Source organism: Paramormyrops kingsleyae, chromosome 22 (assembly GCF_048594095.1).
Source record: "Paramormyrops kingsleyae isolate MSU_618 chromosome 22, PKINGS_0.4, whole genome shotgun sequence".
Lineage (NCBI taxonomy): Eukaryota > Metazoa > Chordata > Actinopteri > Osteoglossiformes > Mormyridae > Paramormyrops > Paramormyrops kingsleyae.
This window is the reverse complement of record NC_132818.1, coordinates 22,249,192-22,268,322: the sequence shown is the minus strand read 5'-3', so window position 1 is coordinate 22,268,322 and position 19,131 is coordinate 22,249,192. Positions and strand designations below refer to the sequence as shown.

Here is a 19,131-nt window from a genome sequence, read left to right as displayed (position 1 = left end):
CCCAGGCTAAGGTATGGTATGTAAGGTATGTAAGATAGGTATGGTGTGTGGCTGGATGGAGTTTATTTATTTATTTTAGCGTCTGAGGCTGGGTGGTTTTTTACTATGTCTGTTTTATTCCTCAGGTGAAATAACACATACTTTCATATGTACTGTCACGCCCCGCTCCGTCCGCTCCTGATGTGTGCCACGCCCACTTCATTACCTCCTGTTTCGCCCTGATGGTTGTCACCTATGGCTTGTTACCTGTGGCTTGTCTTTTGTATTTAGTCCTCGTCTGAGTCCGTCTTCCCCAGACTCGTCATTGATGTTGCTTGTCGTGATTCCCCGGTCCCAGTCCTTTGAATAAATCCCCGTTTTACCCTGCTTCCTGGCTCTGATCGCCTGCTTTCCGGCTCGCTTGCCCCGTGATCGTGACAGAATGACGAGTCTCGGCGAAAGCACGAAGCAGCAGTCCGAGCACCACCGGTCAACCTGTGGTTAATTTAATTTATTGAACATGAGATAGCAGAGCACTGATGTAGGAATCTGAAAACATTTGAATCTCTGTGTAATGCAGAAACCTCTGGAATTGGATATCCAAATGCAGAGCAACCAAGAACAAGAAATTGGAGACAGAGTTGGAAATACAAGCTGGGGTTGAAAATCCAAAAGGTTTGTCATGGGGTTGCTGGGAAAGGCAGACACACATGCAGACATGGGAAAGTGGAGACACACACTGTGACCAAGAAGGGGATCATGGTCATCAAACAGAGTGTCATGGATCACAAGCACATAACAACACCTTGTAGGAATCTCAGAAAAACAGGAGAAAATGGGGAGCTAGAACATTTTTATTAATGGTATGTTGGAAGTTAAAAAATTAAGGAGTGGTTGTGAATGTCAGCTGCCAGTACCCAGGACTGTTAACGCGGTCCATACTCCTTCCCAGGTGACCAGGCAGTGCAATTCCAGTGTCAGGGGTCCAGAGGGTTTGGACCACATACTCTAGGAGTGGTTTGGACCACATACTCTAGGATGTCCTTTATATCATCTATGTCCAAGGGAGGAGAAGACATTGCTGGAGAGGTCAGGGCTGCATTGGGTTGTAATGGACTGGTTTGAAGAGGGAATCATTAATTAATTGATACTTTATACTTTATTGATCCCCGTGATCTCTTTGTAGAGCAAGCTGTCTGCGAAGGGCAGCCACCCGTAGCGGCGCCCAGGGAGCTGGGGATTGAGGGTCTTGCTCAAGGACCCACAGATGTGCTGAGGCTGGGCTTGAACCGGCGACCTTGTGATTACAGGCACATGGCTTAGCCCACTGAGCCACACGCTGCCCCCTGAATCATGTAACACTGGAGAAATCCAGCATTGACTGGGTAGTTGTAGATGGTATGTGACAGGGTTAATGCACAGGAGGACCTTCAAGGAACCGAAGGTTGACAGATATACCCATTGTTCTGGGTGGGGGAGCGGAATGGGATGGCAATGGCAGCCAGCATCCACCTATTGCCATCGTACCACTTGGGTCAGGCTAATTCTCAGACTTTTCCTTTGGTCTCCATCTCCCAAGGGTAGAGAGGGGGTTGCAAACACAGAACACACTGGAATAGGGTTAACCAGAAAGAGGGATGGTATAGGGAGTTTTGGGTATACTCTGTCCAGGGTAGGTACTGGCTTCAATCAGCCAATCAGCTTGGTTGTTGGTGCAGAGAATTAGAAAGAATCTCCCAATTTCCTGACTCAGCTATTCGCAGTGGCCATTTACTCCAATTTAATTAAAGATCTCTATGGCAATTTTAGTCATGACATTTCTGTTATTTAGATTACTCCTGGGCTGTGCCTTCTATTACTTAACTCCCATTGATCCCGGAGGGTGGGGCACTCCGGATTTGCCTCGGCCGATAGGGCGATCCACGGATCTGCTATGTAGGACTCGATTTAGAAGTTGGGAAATCACTACAATGTAATACAGTGCCAGCCTAGATACCCATCAGGACCCGGCGACCCATAACGCCTCAGAGGCTCAGCTGACACTTGCCGAATCTGAGCTAGCGAGGGCCACAAAGATTAAGCCGGTGCTCGCCGTAACCCAGTGTGTGCACGCCTCAGACGCCAAGCCGGCCTTCGCCGTAACCCAGCGAGTGCGCGCCTCAGACGCCAAGCCGGCCTTCGCCGTAACCCAGCGCGTGGGCACATCAGAGGCCAAGCCGGCCTTCGCCGTAACCCAGCGCGTGCGCGCCTCAGGGGCCGAGCCGGCCTTCGCCGTAACCCAGCGCGTGCGCGCCTCAGGGGCCAAGCCGGCCTTCGCCGTAACCCAGCGCGTGCGCGCCTCAGAGGACGAGCCCGCCTTCGCCGTAACCTAGCGCGTGCGCGCCTCAGAGGCCAAGCCAGCCTTCGCCGTAACCCAGCGCGTGCGCGCCTCAGGGGCCGAGCCCGCCTTCGCCGTAACCCAGCGCGTGCGCGCCTCAGAGGCCGAGCCGGCCTTCGCCGTAACCCAGCGCGTGCGCGCCTCAGAGGCCGGGTTGAATGTACCAAATATTGTGATTGATTATTTTAGGGACTGTTTTGATCTTGTGTGTGTGTCCTGGAGAACTGCTGATCTTATCAATTGTTAGACCCTCAGCCAATCGAATTGCTTTAGAAGAAATGTGAGAATTCCTTTGTTCTACCAGGTGACAAGATCCTCCACTGGATTTAGTCTTACTTTCTATATTTCTCTTATGTGAGAACATACTGCGCTAAGGTTCAGAGTATTGTGCCCATCGTACTGTGACCATTCAAACGAGACCAAACATGGATATATGTGTCCCTAATGTTAGTCTGGGGTAATACCTCCTGTGTTGGTGTGAGTTCGCGAGTGTAGGATGCATCTGTGTCTTGACGCAGCCAGGACTTGTCGCTGGAATTTGGCTGCAGGGTTCTGGCCACCCAGTGGGGGTGAGGTGTCCCTTTTGTTGTAGTAATCGGGTGATTTGGGTCCAGTCTTGTCGGAGCCGGTGCACCTTTGCCTTAGAACACTGAGTGGAACATTGCAGGCTTGTCAGAGCTCAGACCAACGGGGCCTGAGAGGCCTCCAGCCTGACACTGACATCATTATTTTAATACAATATCTATTGATTTACATAGTGAAATGTTCTTTGTACAGTAAATACTGTGCAAGCATATTGTGGATTTCAGTTTTTGTTTTTGTTCTAGAACACATACAGTGACACATACAACCGATTAATTTTTTCACATTTTATTTGCTGTGATTACTCAAGCCATAGGGAGGATGATATCTTACTCCATAAAACCATCAGAGTTCAGGAGCTTCAAGCCCGGCTTACAGCACACAATTTATGTGTAGGCGGGTTGGAGACCAACCCAACAGCTGGAGTGAGGTCCAGATCAGATTCAGACAGCCCAGGAGGTGGAGTGAACCTGAACTTCTGCAGGAGTGAGGTGAAGAAGAGGAAGATCTCCATCCTGGCCAGACTCTCTCCAAGGCATACTCTGTGTCCTGGAGAATAAATGTGAAAATATTTTGTAAGATACATGAGGGACAACTATGAGTTTGTTTTCAGGCAGCTAACAAAAGAACTGAACAGAGCTCGTACCAAAGCACAATCTGCACTGTACCTGCAGAGAAGGGCATGAAGGCATCCCTCTTCTTGAACCGACCCTGATCATCCAGGAAGTGGCCGGGGTTGAAGGTATTGGGACTCTCCCATTCACTCTCATCTCTTAGTACAGATGTCAGCAATGGAATGACAGCAGTTCCCTGCAGGAAACATAGACAACAACAACAACAACAAAAATAATTTTGTATAGCGCATTATCATAACATTACATCGTCTCAAAGCGCTTTACAGCATCCCCACCCAAAGCCCCCAGTGAGTAAGCCATAGGCGACAGTGGCAAGGAAAAACTCCCTAGAAGGAAGAAACCTTGGGAGGGACCAGACTCAAAGGGGTAGCCCATCCTCTAGGGGCCGGCAGGGAGAAACATGTGCACCTAAACACACGTTGCCACCACAATCATCTTCCCATCTCGTTTCCTGGTCAGGGTTGTGGTAGCAGCATGCCGAGCAGGTCAGACCAGACAAGCAATGGATTCTATTATGTTCTGCAGGATCCCAAGATGTTCCCAAGTCAGCTGGTAGATATTAACCCTTTGATGTAAACCTCCAGCTCTCCAAGCTACAAGTTATTAACCCCAGGAAGATGTCATTTCATCCACTTGAACTCCCAACCTTGTTCTTTTGATCATTACCCACAGCTCAAAACCACACATAAGGATGCGTAAGGACAAAGACTGACAGATAAACCCCAAGTTTCCTGCACTGCCTCCTATTGGGAGCACAATCCCGGGTTAAGTAGCTCCTCAAAGTGATCTTTCCATTGTTTCGCTTCTGTGACTGCCTTTTGCGGTAGCCTTTCTGGGCGTCAGTACTTTTCTATTATTTCAGGTGGCCAGTTATGTTAGTTTATCTCCACAATTTTGGAACCAGCACTAGACAGAAGTATTCAAAGTCAAGGTGAAAACTGCCCCATGACAAAGCAAAAACTGAGCTTACCTTCCTGATGTGGTATCCCTGGAAGACCACGTCACAGCTTGTGACATGTGGGAGATTCAAAGGAATTATGTTGCCCATCCTCTGTATCTCATGGATCACAGCATTTGTATACGGCAGGATCTTCCTGTCCTCCACTCGAATCTGCCGACCCCCAATGACCCTGTCCAGCTCCTCCTGTACACGGTCTAACGATGGATGGGGAATAACCAGTATCCCTGTATTAGGGATTTGTGTGCCTGTCTGCGTGTTAAATCTCTAAATTACATCAGCATTACATGACTGACAGGCTACAGTGTATGGGTTAGGGTTAGGTGGGGTATTGTGTTACAGACCTGTGGATTGCTGGGATTGCTGCGAGGATTGCTGGGATTGCTGCGAGAGAGTGGTGTTGAGCTGCAGCGATTGTTTGGGATTGTTTTTTTGGAGTGTTTTGAGTGTTTGTGTGCTTTACCTGTTTACGTGGGTGGCTGTTTATTTCTATTTATTGTTCTTATTTCGGTCAGCGTGAGTGCTTGTCTGTCCTGTCTGTTAATCAACAGCGCGATTATTACCGACGGAGAGCTGCGGGTGTCGCGTGCGCGGCGTTTTTCTGTCCGCGTTTAAACTCCGTAACGAACACCCGCGGGGCGATTATAACTAACAACATCTAACGTCGGTATCGCTACCAAGCGTCGGAAAAGGACAGTTGCTCCTGAGCTTTGCTCGGTCGCCAGTCGGGGCCGGGAGGACATTTTCCACTTTTTTCCCGCTCCGGCAGTAGCCTGCTGTGAGGGGGTTTTTGTGGTTTTTCGACCTCCCAAGAGCAACTTCGATTTCGCCTTGTTTTTAGTTCATACTTGGTTCAGGCAGAAGTTCTTCTGGTAAGTAGTAGTAAGTTTATCAGGTTTAAAATTTTTAATAAAATAATAATTAAGTTCCGTTTTAACACAAGTAATAACTTATTTTAGTGTACTCCGCACGTTACTGCATTTATTGTTACGCAAATTAATCTTTATAGTTAAATACACTATATAAATTTACTGGGCTGGGAGTACGGGGTCATAGTGAGTTAGTTAATTATGGGGCCAGCTCAGTGTTGCGTTTGCAAGATGTTTGCCCTTCTGGACGTTAGTGTCCAGTCGGACTTCATCTGCGAGCGATGTAAGCTAGTGGACTCACTCATGGTCAAGGTTCGCGACCTTGAGGAGCAACTGGCTCGCATCCAATGCAACAGTGAGTTAGATGAGCTAGTTGATACGCCGTTTAGGGAGACGGTGTGTACGCCACTAACGGGGGGGAGGGAGAATGAAGAGCAGAGAGGTCGAGAGAGCTGGGTGACCGTAGGTCGTAGACGCAGGAAAAGGCGTACACACGTTACAGAGGCGGCATCACCTGAGGTGTCTGTGTCTAACAGGTTTCAGGTGCTTCCAGCTTTAGAGCCGGAAGGGACTGGGGAAGCAGGTGGGCCCTTGGGCACTGAGGAGCCCCCTCCCCCCAGAAAGAGGGAGGTTGTGGTAGTGGGGGATTCAATTATTAGGGGAGTAGACAGTTATGTGTGCACGCGTGATAGAGGGTCCCGTACGGTGTCTTGCCTGCCTGGTGCCCAGGTAGGAGACCTTCCAGATCGTGTGGACAAGCTTTTGGCCCCAGCTGGGGTGGATCCAGTTGTCGTGGTGCATGTTGGCACCAACGACATAGGCAAGGGTAGAAGGGCTGTTCTGCAGGATAAATTTATAGAAGTCGCCAATAAGCTTAGAAGCAGAACGTCCATGGTGGTATTTTCCGAAATACTCCCCGTGCCACGCGCAAGTGAGGCTAAGTTAGCTGAGATAAGGAGATTAAATGCGTGGCTAAAAGGATGGTGTAGGAAAGAGGGGTTTAGGTTTATGGGGCACTGGAGGACCTTCTGGAACAGGTGGGACCTGTTCAAGCCGGATGGGTTGCATCTGAACCGGAGGGGAACCAGTGTACTGGGAAGGCGTATTTGTAGAGTAGTTGAGGAATGTTTAAACTAGGGACTGGGGGGGCAGGGAGGTTAGTTAAGTATGTAACTGGGGGGAAACGGAAAGCCCAAAAAAATCATATTATAAGTAGGCACTGTAATAAGCCTACCCTTTGTTGTCTGTATTTAAACGCCAGGAGTATTAGGAATAAAATTCATGATTTAGAGGCTCTTATCTCATTGGACTCTTATGATATTATAGCAATAACTGAAACGTGGTTGAGTGATAAGGATGGACAAGAATATAATATGGATGGTTACACATTGTTCCGTAAAGACCGTATAGGTAAGAAGGGAGGTGGTGTTGCAGTATATGTAAAGGAAATCTTGCAGGCAAGGGAGCTTACTGATATAAGTAAAAGTACGGAAGCTATATGGGTAAAATTAGATGCTACAAACTCAAATAGCCTAATTGTCGGTGTTTGTTACAGAGCACCCAATGTAGCTGCTGAGGAAAGCAGATTGTTATACAGTGATATTAGGATTATGAGCAATAAAAATGATGTGGTAGTTATGGGTGATTTTAATCTACCGGGGATACAGTGGGACATTGTTGCTGGCTCTTCTGAAAATGAACTTGAGATGGTGGAATTAGTACAGGATTGTTTTTTTACTCAGTTTGTTAACACCCCTACCAGGGGAGATGCCATTCTTGATCTTGTTTTGTCTAATAACCAGGACAGGATTGGTAAATTAGATGTTTTAGAACCACTTGACAGTAGCGATCATAACATGGTTAAATTTGAGGTTAAGTTTAGTGCCCGAAGAGCAAAGTCCAAATCAAAAATATATAATGTTAGGAAGGCTAACTTCAATTGTATGAGATTAAAACTAGAAACCGTGAACTGGATGGAGTTAAATAACAAAACTGTTGAAGAGGCATGGGAATTTTTTAAAAGCACATTATTGCAAGTACAAGAGGACTTCATACCTGTTTCTAGCAAGAATAAATCTAGGAAATTGCAACCTAGGTGGTTTAATAGGGACATAAAGTATAAAGTAAGGAGGAAAAGGGCTTTGTTCCAGAGATGGAAAATAACTGATGATGACATAATAAAGCAAGAGTATCTAAATCTACAGGCTGAATTAAAAAATGACATTAGACGAGCTAAAAGGAATGTCGAAAGGAAGATCGCATTGGAGGCTAAGGATGACGTTAAAAGTTTCTTCCAGTATTTTAACTCTAAAAGAGCTCTAAAAGCTGAAATTACTAATCTGCAGGATAGTAAGGGTCTTATAATTGAAAACGACATTGACATAGTAAATGAGTTCAATGATAGTTTTGCACGGGTATTCACTGTCGAGGACACTAGTAACTTACCAGTTCTTATTACTAATTCAACATCGTCTATAACTAATATATATATAACTGAAGCTGATGTTTTGCAAAGCCTAGCTAAGCTCAAAATAAATAAATCACAGGGCCCTGATGGCATCTTACCTATAGTGTTAAAAGAGATGAGGGATATTATTTGCCGACCCTTAACATTACTGTTTCAAAAATCCTTATCTGAAGGTGTGGTACCTTCTGATTGGAAGCATGCCAACATAACGCCCATTTTCAAAAAAGGGGATAGAAGTAATTTGTCAAACTATAGGCCAATCAGTCTAACTTGTATAACTGGTAAAGTTATGGAGGCTATAATCAAAGAGAAAATGGTAGATTACCTGGACTCAAATAACATTTTGAGGGATAGCCAGCATGGATTTAGGAGAGGTAGATCCTGTTTAACAAATCTGTTGGAGTTTTTTGAGGAAGCTACTCAGGAAGTTGATGATAAGAAGGCCTATGATGTCATCTATTTAGATTTCCAAAAGGCTTTTGATGTTGTTCCCCACAAGAGGCTCTCACTTAAACTCAAAGCGACAGGTATTTTAGGAACTGTAGCGACTTGGATTGATAACTGGTTAACGGATAGGAAGCAGCGAGTAGTTATAAGAGGCTCGATGTCACAGTGGGCCTGCGTTCATAGTGGGGTACCGCAGGGTTCAATTTTAGGACCACTTTTGTTCCTAATTTACATAAATGATATAGACACCAATATATACAGTAAACTGGTGAAATTTGCAGATGACACCAAGGTGGGTGGTGTAGCAGATACTGAACTAGCGGCTCAGCAGCTACAGCGGGATCTTAATTTAATTAGTGACTGGGCTGACACCTGGCAGATGAAATTTAACATAGACAAATGTAAGGTACTCCATGTAGGGAGCAGAAATATAAAGTACAGGTATTTTATGGGACCTACTGAAATAAAGGTAGCTGATTATGAGAAAGACCTTGGTGTGTATGTTGATGCTTCCATGTCTCATTCTCGCCAGTGTGGGGAAGCAATAAAAAAGGCCAATAGGATGTTGGGGTACATCTCCAGGTGTGTGGAGTTTAAGTCAAGGGAGGTAATGCTAAGATTATACAATTCCTTGGTGAGACCTCACCTAGAATATTGTGTACAGGTTTGGTCACCATATCTTAAAAAGGACATAGCGGCCTTAGAAAAGGTGCAGCGTAGGGCCACAAGAATGATTCCTGGTCTTAGAGGAATGTCATACGAGGAAAGGTTATTTGAGCTAAATCTGTTCAGCCTCAAGCAAAGGAGACTGAGGGGGGACATGATCCAGGTCTATAAGATTCTAACAGGTTTGGATGCTGTTCAACCGAATAGTTACTTCAGCATTAGTTCAAATACAAGAACTCGTGGCCATAGGTGGAAATTAGCGGGAGAACATTTCAAACTGGATTTAAGGAAGCACTTCTTTACACAGCGTGTAGTCAGAGTATGGAATAGTCTTCCTGATAACGTAGTGCAAGCTGAATCCTTGGGTTCCTTTAAATCAGAGCTAGATAAGATTTTAACAACTCTGAGCTATTAGTTAAGTTCTCCCCAAGCGAGCTCGATGGGCCGAATGGCCTCCTCTCGTTTGTATAGTTCTTATGTTCTTATGTTCTTATGTATATTAATCTTTCCTCACCTTGGATATGGGGGTATTTGGCCATAAACAGCAGCCCCCAGCACAGTGTAGTTGCAGTGGTGTCAGTTCCAGCTATAAAAAGGTTGGTCACGGTGTAGAGAAGGTTCTTCTCATGATAGTACTGGGATACTGGCTCCCCAGACTTCTGTTAGAGATGACAGAAGAAGGTTTGGTTAATGAATACAAAGGCTCCATATCAGCCATGGAAGCCATGTATGACATGTGCAAAGACTGAGGTACCTTGACTTCCTGCTGTCGGAGCAGGAAGGCATCTATAAAGCCTCTCTTGTCCTCAGCATTCAGAGTTTCCTGAAGTTTTCTAATAAGTTCTCGCTCCTCCTCCAAGCTGACCTCAATAGTGTTTATCAGCGTGGTCCATACCTTCAGCCAAGGGCGCAACCTTGGAAACATGTTGTACAGCTGCCACCACAAATATAAGAATTATTAATATATGATATTAACATTGTCTTAACATTAATACTGTGGCAGACACTTAATTGTTCAGAATGCTGGATGAGTCACAAACTGTTTTTTTTTTATCTTATGCTCACAATGTTCTTAATAGTGCGCCCAGTTTAGCTAAACGTGATATTTTAAGTTCTCAAATTAATTAATTTAAATGGTTGACTTTATTATGTGAAGATCTCTGCATTGCTGGCCTCTCACACCCCACGGACCACAGAACTGAATTAAAATACAAAGAAAAAGTAAAAAGTACATTAATGCCAGGTGCCCCGATGAGCTTGTTAAATTTCTTTGCCAGATAGACCATCTTCTGGAACTCTAGGTCGTCATATTCAAACCTGTTGCCATAGATGATGGAAGAAATTATATTGGAGACTGAGCGACTCAGTGCTTCACTGGTGTCAAATGGTTTGCCTGAAAGCATGGATAAGGAAAGCATCAAAGGGAAGAACTTTTATGTAGCAACTGGAAAACATTACAATCAATGTAAAATCAACAAGGGCTGAAGGGTTATTGAAGCAGTGCTTGAAAGCTGCAGAAATTGATAGTATATCCAACATTTATGTAGTAACATTTGCATCACTCTATAGTTGATCTGGGGTGAACTGTCATTGACAAACAGCTTGTACTTGGACTGTACATGTCATACATAAGGTCTGTGATAGACCCATCCATGTCACTGAAAAGCACCATGACTACAGTGCAGCAATGGCTAAACTCTGACCAAATATTCACTATGAACTGTCCGGGTGACAGCAAGATAACTAATCATTAAGTAGTCAAATAATCATTTTTGGATGTTTTGCTGTCTTTGTACACAGATGAATAACTCTGAATCAATTGATCCCTTTTCAAACGTTACACAGATCCACATAATTTATCTTCTGTTGCACTTATCTAGCACAGAATTGAAGTGATTTTCAGCATTCAATCATAATATCTAAATATATACTTTAGTATTGAATACTCAAGTAGCGAATTATATATATAAATTTATATATATAACATTTTTTGTAAATGTTGTAATTGTTATACAATTGTTATACTTGTAGTTTTGAAATAAAATATAGTCCACATCTACAATAAATTCAACAAGTCACCATAAATATTTTCACATGTAACATCACCATTATCTAACCTTTAAAGTTTTCAAACACCTCTGTAAGGTAGTGGATCTCCTCAATAATTTTGTCCTCAATCCCTCGTTTTCCCATCCCAAAGTCACGAAGGGTGGACAGAGCAAAGCGCCTCATCTCCTTCCATGAGTCTCCATTGGCAAACGCGATGCCTGTGTGGGTAGAATGTATTTCAGTGTCAGGTCACGGTGATCTCCTATATGCATGGAATCCAAAGTATTACTGTAAATGCCAGTGTGATCAATGGGCACTGATTGGGATTCCAGCCATAGCTCACCACAACTCTGAATTAGCAACAGAAATGATGGAAAAGCCTGAAATAAAGAGTTAAAGACGAGACAGACACCTGAATTTCATATTAAGTTAAAAGTTTTATTTGTTGCATATGCAATTATAGTCATTACAATATGCAGTGAAATTCCTAATCCCAGTCTGGAAAGAGGGGCTGCAATTTGCAATATGACCCCTTAAATGACCCCAGGAAGCCAGTTACGAATTCGTGAGCAGTTAGACAAGCATTTGCATACCGTGCCCTTTTGAAAAATCTTTGAATATATGCGTCATGTCCCGGTCCCCAAATTCTTCAGCAAAATTGATGAGAGCTTCTTTCACTGCCTTATAGCCTGCAAGAACCACAATTTTCTTTGGGCCAAAGTGAATGGTGGAGACAGGCCCATACTTCTGAGATAGCTGGAGAAAGTCAGGCAAAAAGAGAATATGCCATTATATATAGAGGTGCATTCTGGGATTCATGAGGTTAAAGTGCACTTGCCCCATATCTACATACTGAGATCTATGAGACCTTCCCCGGCATGAAACAGAGCCCCTCCCACAGCTGTGATGCTGGCTTGGAGCTGCGGTCTATGGGATGAGCTTGGACCAATGTGCAACGTATCTATTAGCATAGATATTGATCATATCTAAATAAAAATGCAGATAAATTTTTGTTCCGACGTGTTTCCTCTAATTCTGTTGTCTCTAGGTTGCCCATGATAAAGTTTGCCACATGGCAGGGGGGCACAGAACCAAAATACAAAATTAAAACCATAAATAACGTAACACAGCTGAGAACAATTTGAGGCAGAAGCTAAATATATTTATAGAGCTTTGTAAGAAGAACACAAGAAGCAGCGTTGATTGCCCACCCAGTTGCAAGTAGCGATACTCATATGATAACGATACGATAATCTCGTGGTTGGTACTGGGTCAAGATAGTGCGTGAAAACTCCCATAAACAAGAGCACATGTCTGGGTTTGGTTCACACTGACTGAGGAGCTGCAACCTTTTATTTTGTGATATGAGAAAGTTTCCACTGAGGAAATGAAGTAAAAAAAATACATTGCTTCAATTCATAGATAACTGTGAATTTGGATAACCAGTAACTATGTAAATTACAAAATGTCACTTGTTTTCTAATTTTGATCAATACTGTAACAATTTGTTTTTATAAATATATGCAAACTGTTGGTAACTAGGTTGTTCTGTTAGCATTTTGAACTACCTTTATGAATTTTTTTTGCAAGTATAAGACTACAAAGCAATCATTTTATTTAACTTATGTTTCTTGAAATACATGGTGTAAAATACCTTAAAATACTATGACAGGCAGCTCAACTATCAAGGTTTTCTTTTTTTTTGCAGTGAATTCGGAGGCTGAGCCTTGTTAACCAAATAAATCGAACATCAGCTGTGTGATAGGTGAGTCAGTAATTAAGCAATAACATAGGAGTGGGAATGCTTTTGTACTCCAATATATCACAACTGTGATTTGGTCATAGGCACGAGGCCACAGGCCTCACATATGATTATGTTTCCTAGTTTTGGCATCTGTTAACTCTACCTGTAGCTTGTTGTTCTGTGTCTCTGTTGATTGGTCATGTTCCACTCCTACTCCCTCGTTAGCCTGGTTGTGTTGGTGTAAAGTACCTTTGTTTGTTGATTTTGTTTGTTAGTACTCCCCTACTAAACTGGAGTACATTTTCCCAAAAGCATAATTGCTAGCAACAATAGCAACTGCTATATAATTATATGAATTATTCATATGCATTTTGGATTGCTACATTTACCCTAAAATGTATAAAATGAAAAAATGCATTTTGTTACATGTTTGGCTTTCCAAACACTGGAATAATACAAAATAATAATTGAAAAACACACTTTAGTGAAAAAAACGCACAACTACATGTATTGTTGTGCATGAAAGGGGGAATCTCCTTAATGACCTCAATGATGTCAACCAGCGCAGACGATCAGACTGTCACAGTGCGCATTTGTCATCTCACACTTCAAAGGATAAGGTGTTTGGTTTTTAAAAACAAATTCTGATGAATTAAATATTTGGCTATTTAACTAAAAACTTGACAGTGATAAACTATAGTACAAATATAGATAAATGATGTATTTGACCTGGAAGAGGCACAGATCGAGCCTCTTGAGATCCAGCTGCAGTAGGTTTCCCAGAAGAGGCAGAGGTCTGGGTCCTGGGGGCTCCTTTCCTCGGATTTGTGTGTCGATCAGCAGATACAGGATCAAAAGCACCAGTACAGAAACAAGCAGGGTGACCACACTGGGAATCTGGAAAAGTTCCTGTACTACAGCCATAGTTTCCAAATCTCAGTCCTCAAAAAGCATATGAGTTGTAATTTGGAGGAGCAAACCACATCTATTACGGGTTAACCTCTCTGTACAAGGAGTGAAAAGTGAAAGAAGTCAAAAAGTAAAGCAGTGGTTTATATAACAGAGCTTTTCTACTCACAGTTCAGCCCCTTCTTTACATCAACCAATGACAGCACAGGATACATTAATCTTTTCACGCCCTCTGTACATACTGTGCATACATACCTGAAATATTAACTGCTTTCATCTTTGTCCTATGTTAGCTTTCTGTTCCTATCTTATATTAAACGGGATTAACTTATTATATTTTTTTATGTTTTTTTTTTTTACTATTTTATTTTATTCCTCAGGTGAAATAACACATACTTTCATATATACAATGAAGAAAGTGTTCGTATAACATTGAATATACTATTATTATTTTTTTGCAGAGCTATTTGGGAAGATTCTGCCAATTTCCTGACTCAGCTATTCGCAGTGGCCATTCATCTGGGGATGATACCATGAAGACAAATTGAGAGTGATACTCATACGGTGGCAAAACGCTCTCCAGAATCTTAATGTAAATTGATGTCCTTGGCCAGTGTCTGTCTTCTTCCCTTGAAGATAAGTTACAGTGAACTTTCACCTGTCAAGAAATGTAGCCCACCAGGCTTGACATAAATACAGTTTAGTGTTCTGGATATATGCTAAATACTTGTAGTCCATTGAAATTTGAAAGGAGTGCTTGGCTTCCTCTTGCCAGTGCCTCCACTCCACAAGAGTTTGTGGTTGCCCACATCATAATTTTGCTCTGTTGCAGTTATCTTGTGAAAATAGAAAGCACAGGTGGGTGCAGCTTAAGAAGGAAAGAACAACTGTGATGTCTGAAGCCCCCACCTCCACGATGAATAGTACAGGGTGGGCCATTTATATGGATACGCCTTAATAAAATGGGAATGGTTGGTGATATTAACTTCCTGTTTGTGGCACATTAGTATATGTGAGGGGGAAAACTTTTCAAGATGGGTGGTGACCATGGTGGCTATTTTGGATCCAACTTTTGTTTTTTCAATAGGAAGAGGGTCATGTGACACATCAAACTTATTGGGAATTTCACAAGAAAAACAATGGTCTGCTTGGTTTTAATGTGACTTTATTCTTTCATGAGTTATTTACAAGTTTCTCTTTGTTTACAGCCATTGACATGTCGCAGAGGTTAACACATGAGGAGCGGATAGAAATTGTGTTGATGTCTGGTGAACGCAGTAACCGGGTCATTGCAGCAGATTTCAATGCAAGACACCCTACGAGACCACCCATCTCCCATGCTACAGTTAACAAACTGCTTGCTAAGTTTCGTGAAACTGGTTCAGTGTTGGATTTGCCAAAATGTGGACGCATGAAAACTGTCACTAATGAAGAAACATCAGTGGCTGTCCTAGCTTCATTCAGCAAGAGCCCACAGCGTAGCACTCGCCGCATGTCACTGGAGAGTGGCATTAGTCGAACATCCCTTCGGCGGATATTAGCTACTCACAAATGGCACCCTTACAAACTCCAGCTACTGCAGCATCTCAACGAGGATGACCCAGATTGGCGGGTCTGAATTTGCAGAATGGGCAAAACAAAAATTGGAACATTCCCAATAATTTTGATGTGTCACATGACCCTCTTCCTATTGAAAAAACAAAAGTTGGATCCAAAATGGCCGACTTCAAAATGGCCACCATGGTCACCACCCATCTTGAAAAGTTTTCCCCCTCACATATACTAATGTGCCACAAACAGGAAGTTAATATCACCAACCATTCCCATTTTATTAAGGTGTATCCATATAAATGGCCCACCCTGTAGATCTGGGTTTAGCTGCTGGACAATGGGTGCTTATGCAAACACCAGCTAAAGCTTCTGGATGACTGATGAGGCGTGGCTGTTTCAGGTCAAGAGTTTGTGCATGTGGTGTGAGTCAAGGCCATAAGGGGAGCTGCAAAGGTAATAAACTGTCATATGAACTGACAGTACAAAATTTGCAAACTTTTTCTTTTGAAGTGGAACATGTACTTGAGGAAGGAAACCCTGTTTTTGAGAGTTCTGAAAAGACATTAAAATTGACAAGATCCCAGAAGCACAACATGCTGGAAAAAAAGGCTGGAACAATGCACAGCTTCAAACCCTAACCCAAAACAATGCACAGCTTCAAACCCGAATCCAAAACAATGCACAGCTTCAAACCCGAACCCAAAACAATGCACAGCTTCAAACCCTAACCCAAAATAATACACAGCTTCAAACCCGAACCCAAAACAATGCACAGCTTCAAACCCTAACCCAAAACAATGCACAGCTTCAAACCCGAACCCAAAACAATGCACAGCTTCAAACCCGAACCCAAAACAATGCACAGCTTCAAACCCGAACCCAAAACAATGCACAGCTTCAAACCTTAACCCAAAACAATGCACAGTTTCAAACCCGAACCCGAATGACAGGGTGGTATGGTGGCTGAAGCTCTAATTACTGTGCATCCATGCCTCAGAGAGTTTGGAAGTGATAGTGGATGGTATGGATGGAAGATCTGCTTAAAGTTCAAGATGGGGAATTATTGTACAATGTTGGCCAAATCTGCGTGTGCAGAGGTGTCCATCAACGCAGCCCTGGGAGCGAACACCCCCATTCTAACATTAAAGGAGCCCGACATCTGAAGTTAACTTCCTTCCCAACTTTCCTAAAGGAGAGAACGAGGCTACTCTGGAACAGATGAGACTGCAAATCATACAAGAATTTGAAAAGACTGAGAGAAACCAATTATTAATAGAAAAACTCATGCAGACAAGCTTTGCTCTTCGTCAACAAGAAATTGTTAAGGGCGATCTACTGGTTAGGGACTTTTTGAATAGCTGTCCGGCCCTACAAATGGAATCACAGGAAACAACTGCTTTTCTCAGTCTGCCCTTCCCCAAATATGTTTCAGACAATCAAGTCGCAGTTTATTGTGTGTTTTAATGTGTGATCTTGGCATAGAATACAGGCACTATAGCTAGTAAATTATCAAGATGCTTAAAATAACTTATAAAATAGGAATGAATAACAATAATAAAGTTATTGATTCTGTTGACATTGATATATATTTGTGTATCCGCAGGTGTACGCTGAGTTCCACCGCATTACAAATGTGAACCTACACAACATGTTCTACACAGAGCTTGACCGACACACACCACGACTGATCTACTTGAACAGGCAGAAGGTGTCACGAATGGGCAAGACAGCAGAAGTGCTATGGGAGATTCATGGGACTTAGGATGTCCAGGTATGTTTATGACTAACTTTGCCATCATCACAGCATTGTTCACATTTTGTGAAGAGTTTTTAGAATTGTGCAGCCCAAAAATCAATTCAGGAAGCTGACTCGAAATTAAATTAAACAAAGGAGCAGCGTTTACTTAAGTGTAACATTAGCTGATACAGTCTACTATTACTACAATTATGTATAGTCACCAAATTATAGCAGACACCTGTTCTTTGTATGGTTCTGAAATCATGAAACATGAGTGATGTAATTCCTTTGTTAAATGAATCCCTCGGGTCATACTGATTACTTAAGAAAACATTGACTCAGAATTTACACAAACATCAGTTTTTAATTGTTTTTCTGCACGTCTTTGGATCTTTGTTGGGAGGGTCTATATTACAGTGAATGAGTGGAAAAATATTTGTACAATAATTATTACTTTTGACTCAATCAAGGAAGAACATGATGTCAACATGAGATGCACTTTGTCCCTTCGTGCACTTCCTGTCTACCTGTGCAAGGATGACTCAGAGTTCTTCAAGACCTGCAGTGCCAGCACTGTTAATATTAGTACTTTTAGCAATATTAGTACAATTAGTACTGTGTAAACTTACATTTACAAGCTGAAATGCTCCTTTCAGCATTTTAAATAAGAAAAATAATTACTGTATAATTATGCTTTTTTTTGCAAAGAAGAGTTGGTGGTTGTAATCATTTTATCCTTTTGACAAATTTAAACAACCTAAGAAGTGCAGGACAAAATCAACAGCAATTGTCCCTTTTGGGGGGTCGCTTTGACGTTGCTAAGGAGAGAATTAGAAAAGAACCATGTCACAGCCACTATGGATAGGAGAAATTATTATAAGCAACATTAACCTTCAATATACATATTGCCATGGAAGTGATGCATAAATACAGACAGAGACACAAACAGGCAATATAGACAGACAGAAGTAAGAGGGTAATAATGAACATACCATTTATGAGTTGTAGCCTTGTCTCTTGAACTCTTACAATAATTTTATTGATATTTTGCTGCAGGAAGAGGAGCCAGATATCACGGATATTCCTGTTGCTCTCCTCACTACTGGGGTGGACACCTTCAGACCCGAGAGCGTCCTTGTTGTCGTTGAGGGGCGAGTTGTTTTCAGCGATCTTCCAAGGTTGGCTGATGCATTTATATTGTTGTTTGGCCTGATCTATGCCTGCAATTTGGAGTTTCCAAAGAAACTCATGCACACATTCACCTTCATCCAGGAAATTCTGATGTGTTTGGAGGATGATAAGCCACTAAAACACTGCCTGCTGAGCTTGAAGAATGATTTGTTGAAAAACTGAACTATGTAGCAAACTTAGCAAACAATGTACTTGGGTATAAAGGCTCCATTCATTTCGAGCCTTAATCCAACACTTAGAAGTTTCACTGCTCATCCAAGCAGCTTCTTCAGTCTGAGGAAGGTTGTAAGTGTTCACATATTCATCCTCCTGGGTAGGTTAGGGTTAGGGTTAGGGTTAGGGTTGCTCTAAGTAGGCTCGTTGAGTGAAACAAAAAGGGGGGGGGGGTTGTGGGTAGATGTAACCGTCACACCTTAGCAGTCCCTCCTACCCCCGTAGAGTGCTCCACCTGGTGGGGGTGAAACGTTTCTACCTTACAAGAGAGAAATCCAGTTGCCATGAGTCAACCAAGCAGACAGTTTCACCTGGATGACTGAGAATCTTCACAGACTTGGGAACAGTTGTCAAAGGCAGGAACACTAGTTCAGGAGAAATCACATCCGTCGCAGCACGTTACACAAACTACTTTTTCGGAATAAAAATCAATAAATGCCCTCCTCCCTCCTTCACATACAAATAGAATTACCTTAATTTCCCAAAGAATCCCACAAAAAATGTTAAGAATTGCATAATACTCATTTACTGGCCACAGATGAGTTTTGATCCAGAATGGCTTTTGCCTGCTATAACTTGTTCATTCTAGCAGATATCACTGTTTGCCATTTTCTGACAGAGGAGTGTGACTCCTCACATGCATCATCAGCCCATCACTACACCGTATCACTCAGTAGGAAATTCAGGCAAACAGGAGTCAATGGGGAGATCACAGGATGTTCTGCAGTGGCACATGGAGGTAACCTGTCACACTGG

The 19,131-nt window shown here is 42.7% G+C and overlaps 1 protein-coding gene and 1 long non-coding RNA gene across 3 annotated transcripts; one reads left to right on the top strand and one right to left on the bottom strand.

Moving 5' to 3' along the window:
* Positions 1 to 3,210: 3,210 nt before the first annotated feature.
* On the bottom strand, positions 3,211 to 13,798 carry LOC111856768 (cytochrome P450 2K1-like). Its single transcript, XM_072705163.1, has 9 exons — positions 13,503 to 13,798; positions 11,623 to 11,785; positions 11,098 to 11,247; positions 10,213 to 10,373; positions 9,735 to 9,914; positions 9,495 to 9,639; positions 4,544 to 4,728; positions 3,607 to 3,748; positions 3,211 to 3,487 (listed from the first exon to the last, which is right to left on the bottom strand). Exons 1-9 carry the CDS (start codon positions 13,695 to 13,697, stop codon positions 3,300 to 3,302), a joined length of 1,509 nt encoding a protein of 502 aa, XP_072561264.1. The 5' UTR covers positions 13,698 to 13,798; the 3' UTR covers positions 3,211 to 3,299.
* Positions 4,886 to 18,839, top strand: LOC111856771 (uncharacterized). Of its 2 annotated transcripts, XR_011984822.1 has the most exons (6): positions 4,886 to 5,403; positions 12,738 to 12,794; positions 14,144 to 14,274; positions 16,837 to 17,004; positions 18,028 to 18,149; positions 18,601 to 18,839. It is a non-coding gene; the product is annotated as an uncharacterized lncRNA (long non-coding RNA). The 2 variants fall into 2 exon arrangements; XR_011984823.1 differs by lacking the exons at positions 18,028 to 18,149; positions 18,601 to 18,839 and adding an exon at positions 17,442 to 17,925.
* The last annotated feature ends 292 nt before the right edge of the window (positions 18,840 to 19,131 follow it).

Excerpts from the sequence above, each read along its gene's own strand:
- LOC111856768 (XM_072705163.1), bottom strand. The coding sequence starts at position 13,697 with ATGGCTGTAGTACAGGAACTTTTCCAGATTCCCAGTGTGGTCACCCTG. Across the intron at positions 4,729-9,494 it reads CAAATACCCCCATATCCAAG|ACCGTGTACAGGAGGAGCTG; the intron begins GTGAGGAAAGAT and ends ATCCATCGTTAG. Across the intron at positions 3,488-3,606 it reads CTTCATGCCCTTCTCTGCAG|GACACAGAGTATGCCTTGGA; the intron begins GTACAGTGCAGA and ends TTTATTCTCCAG.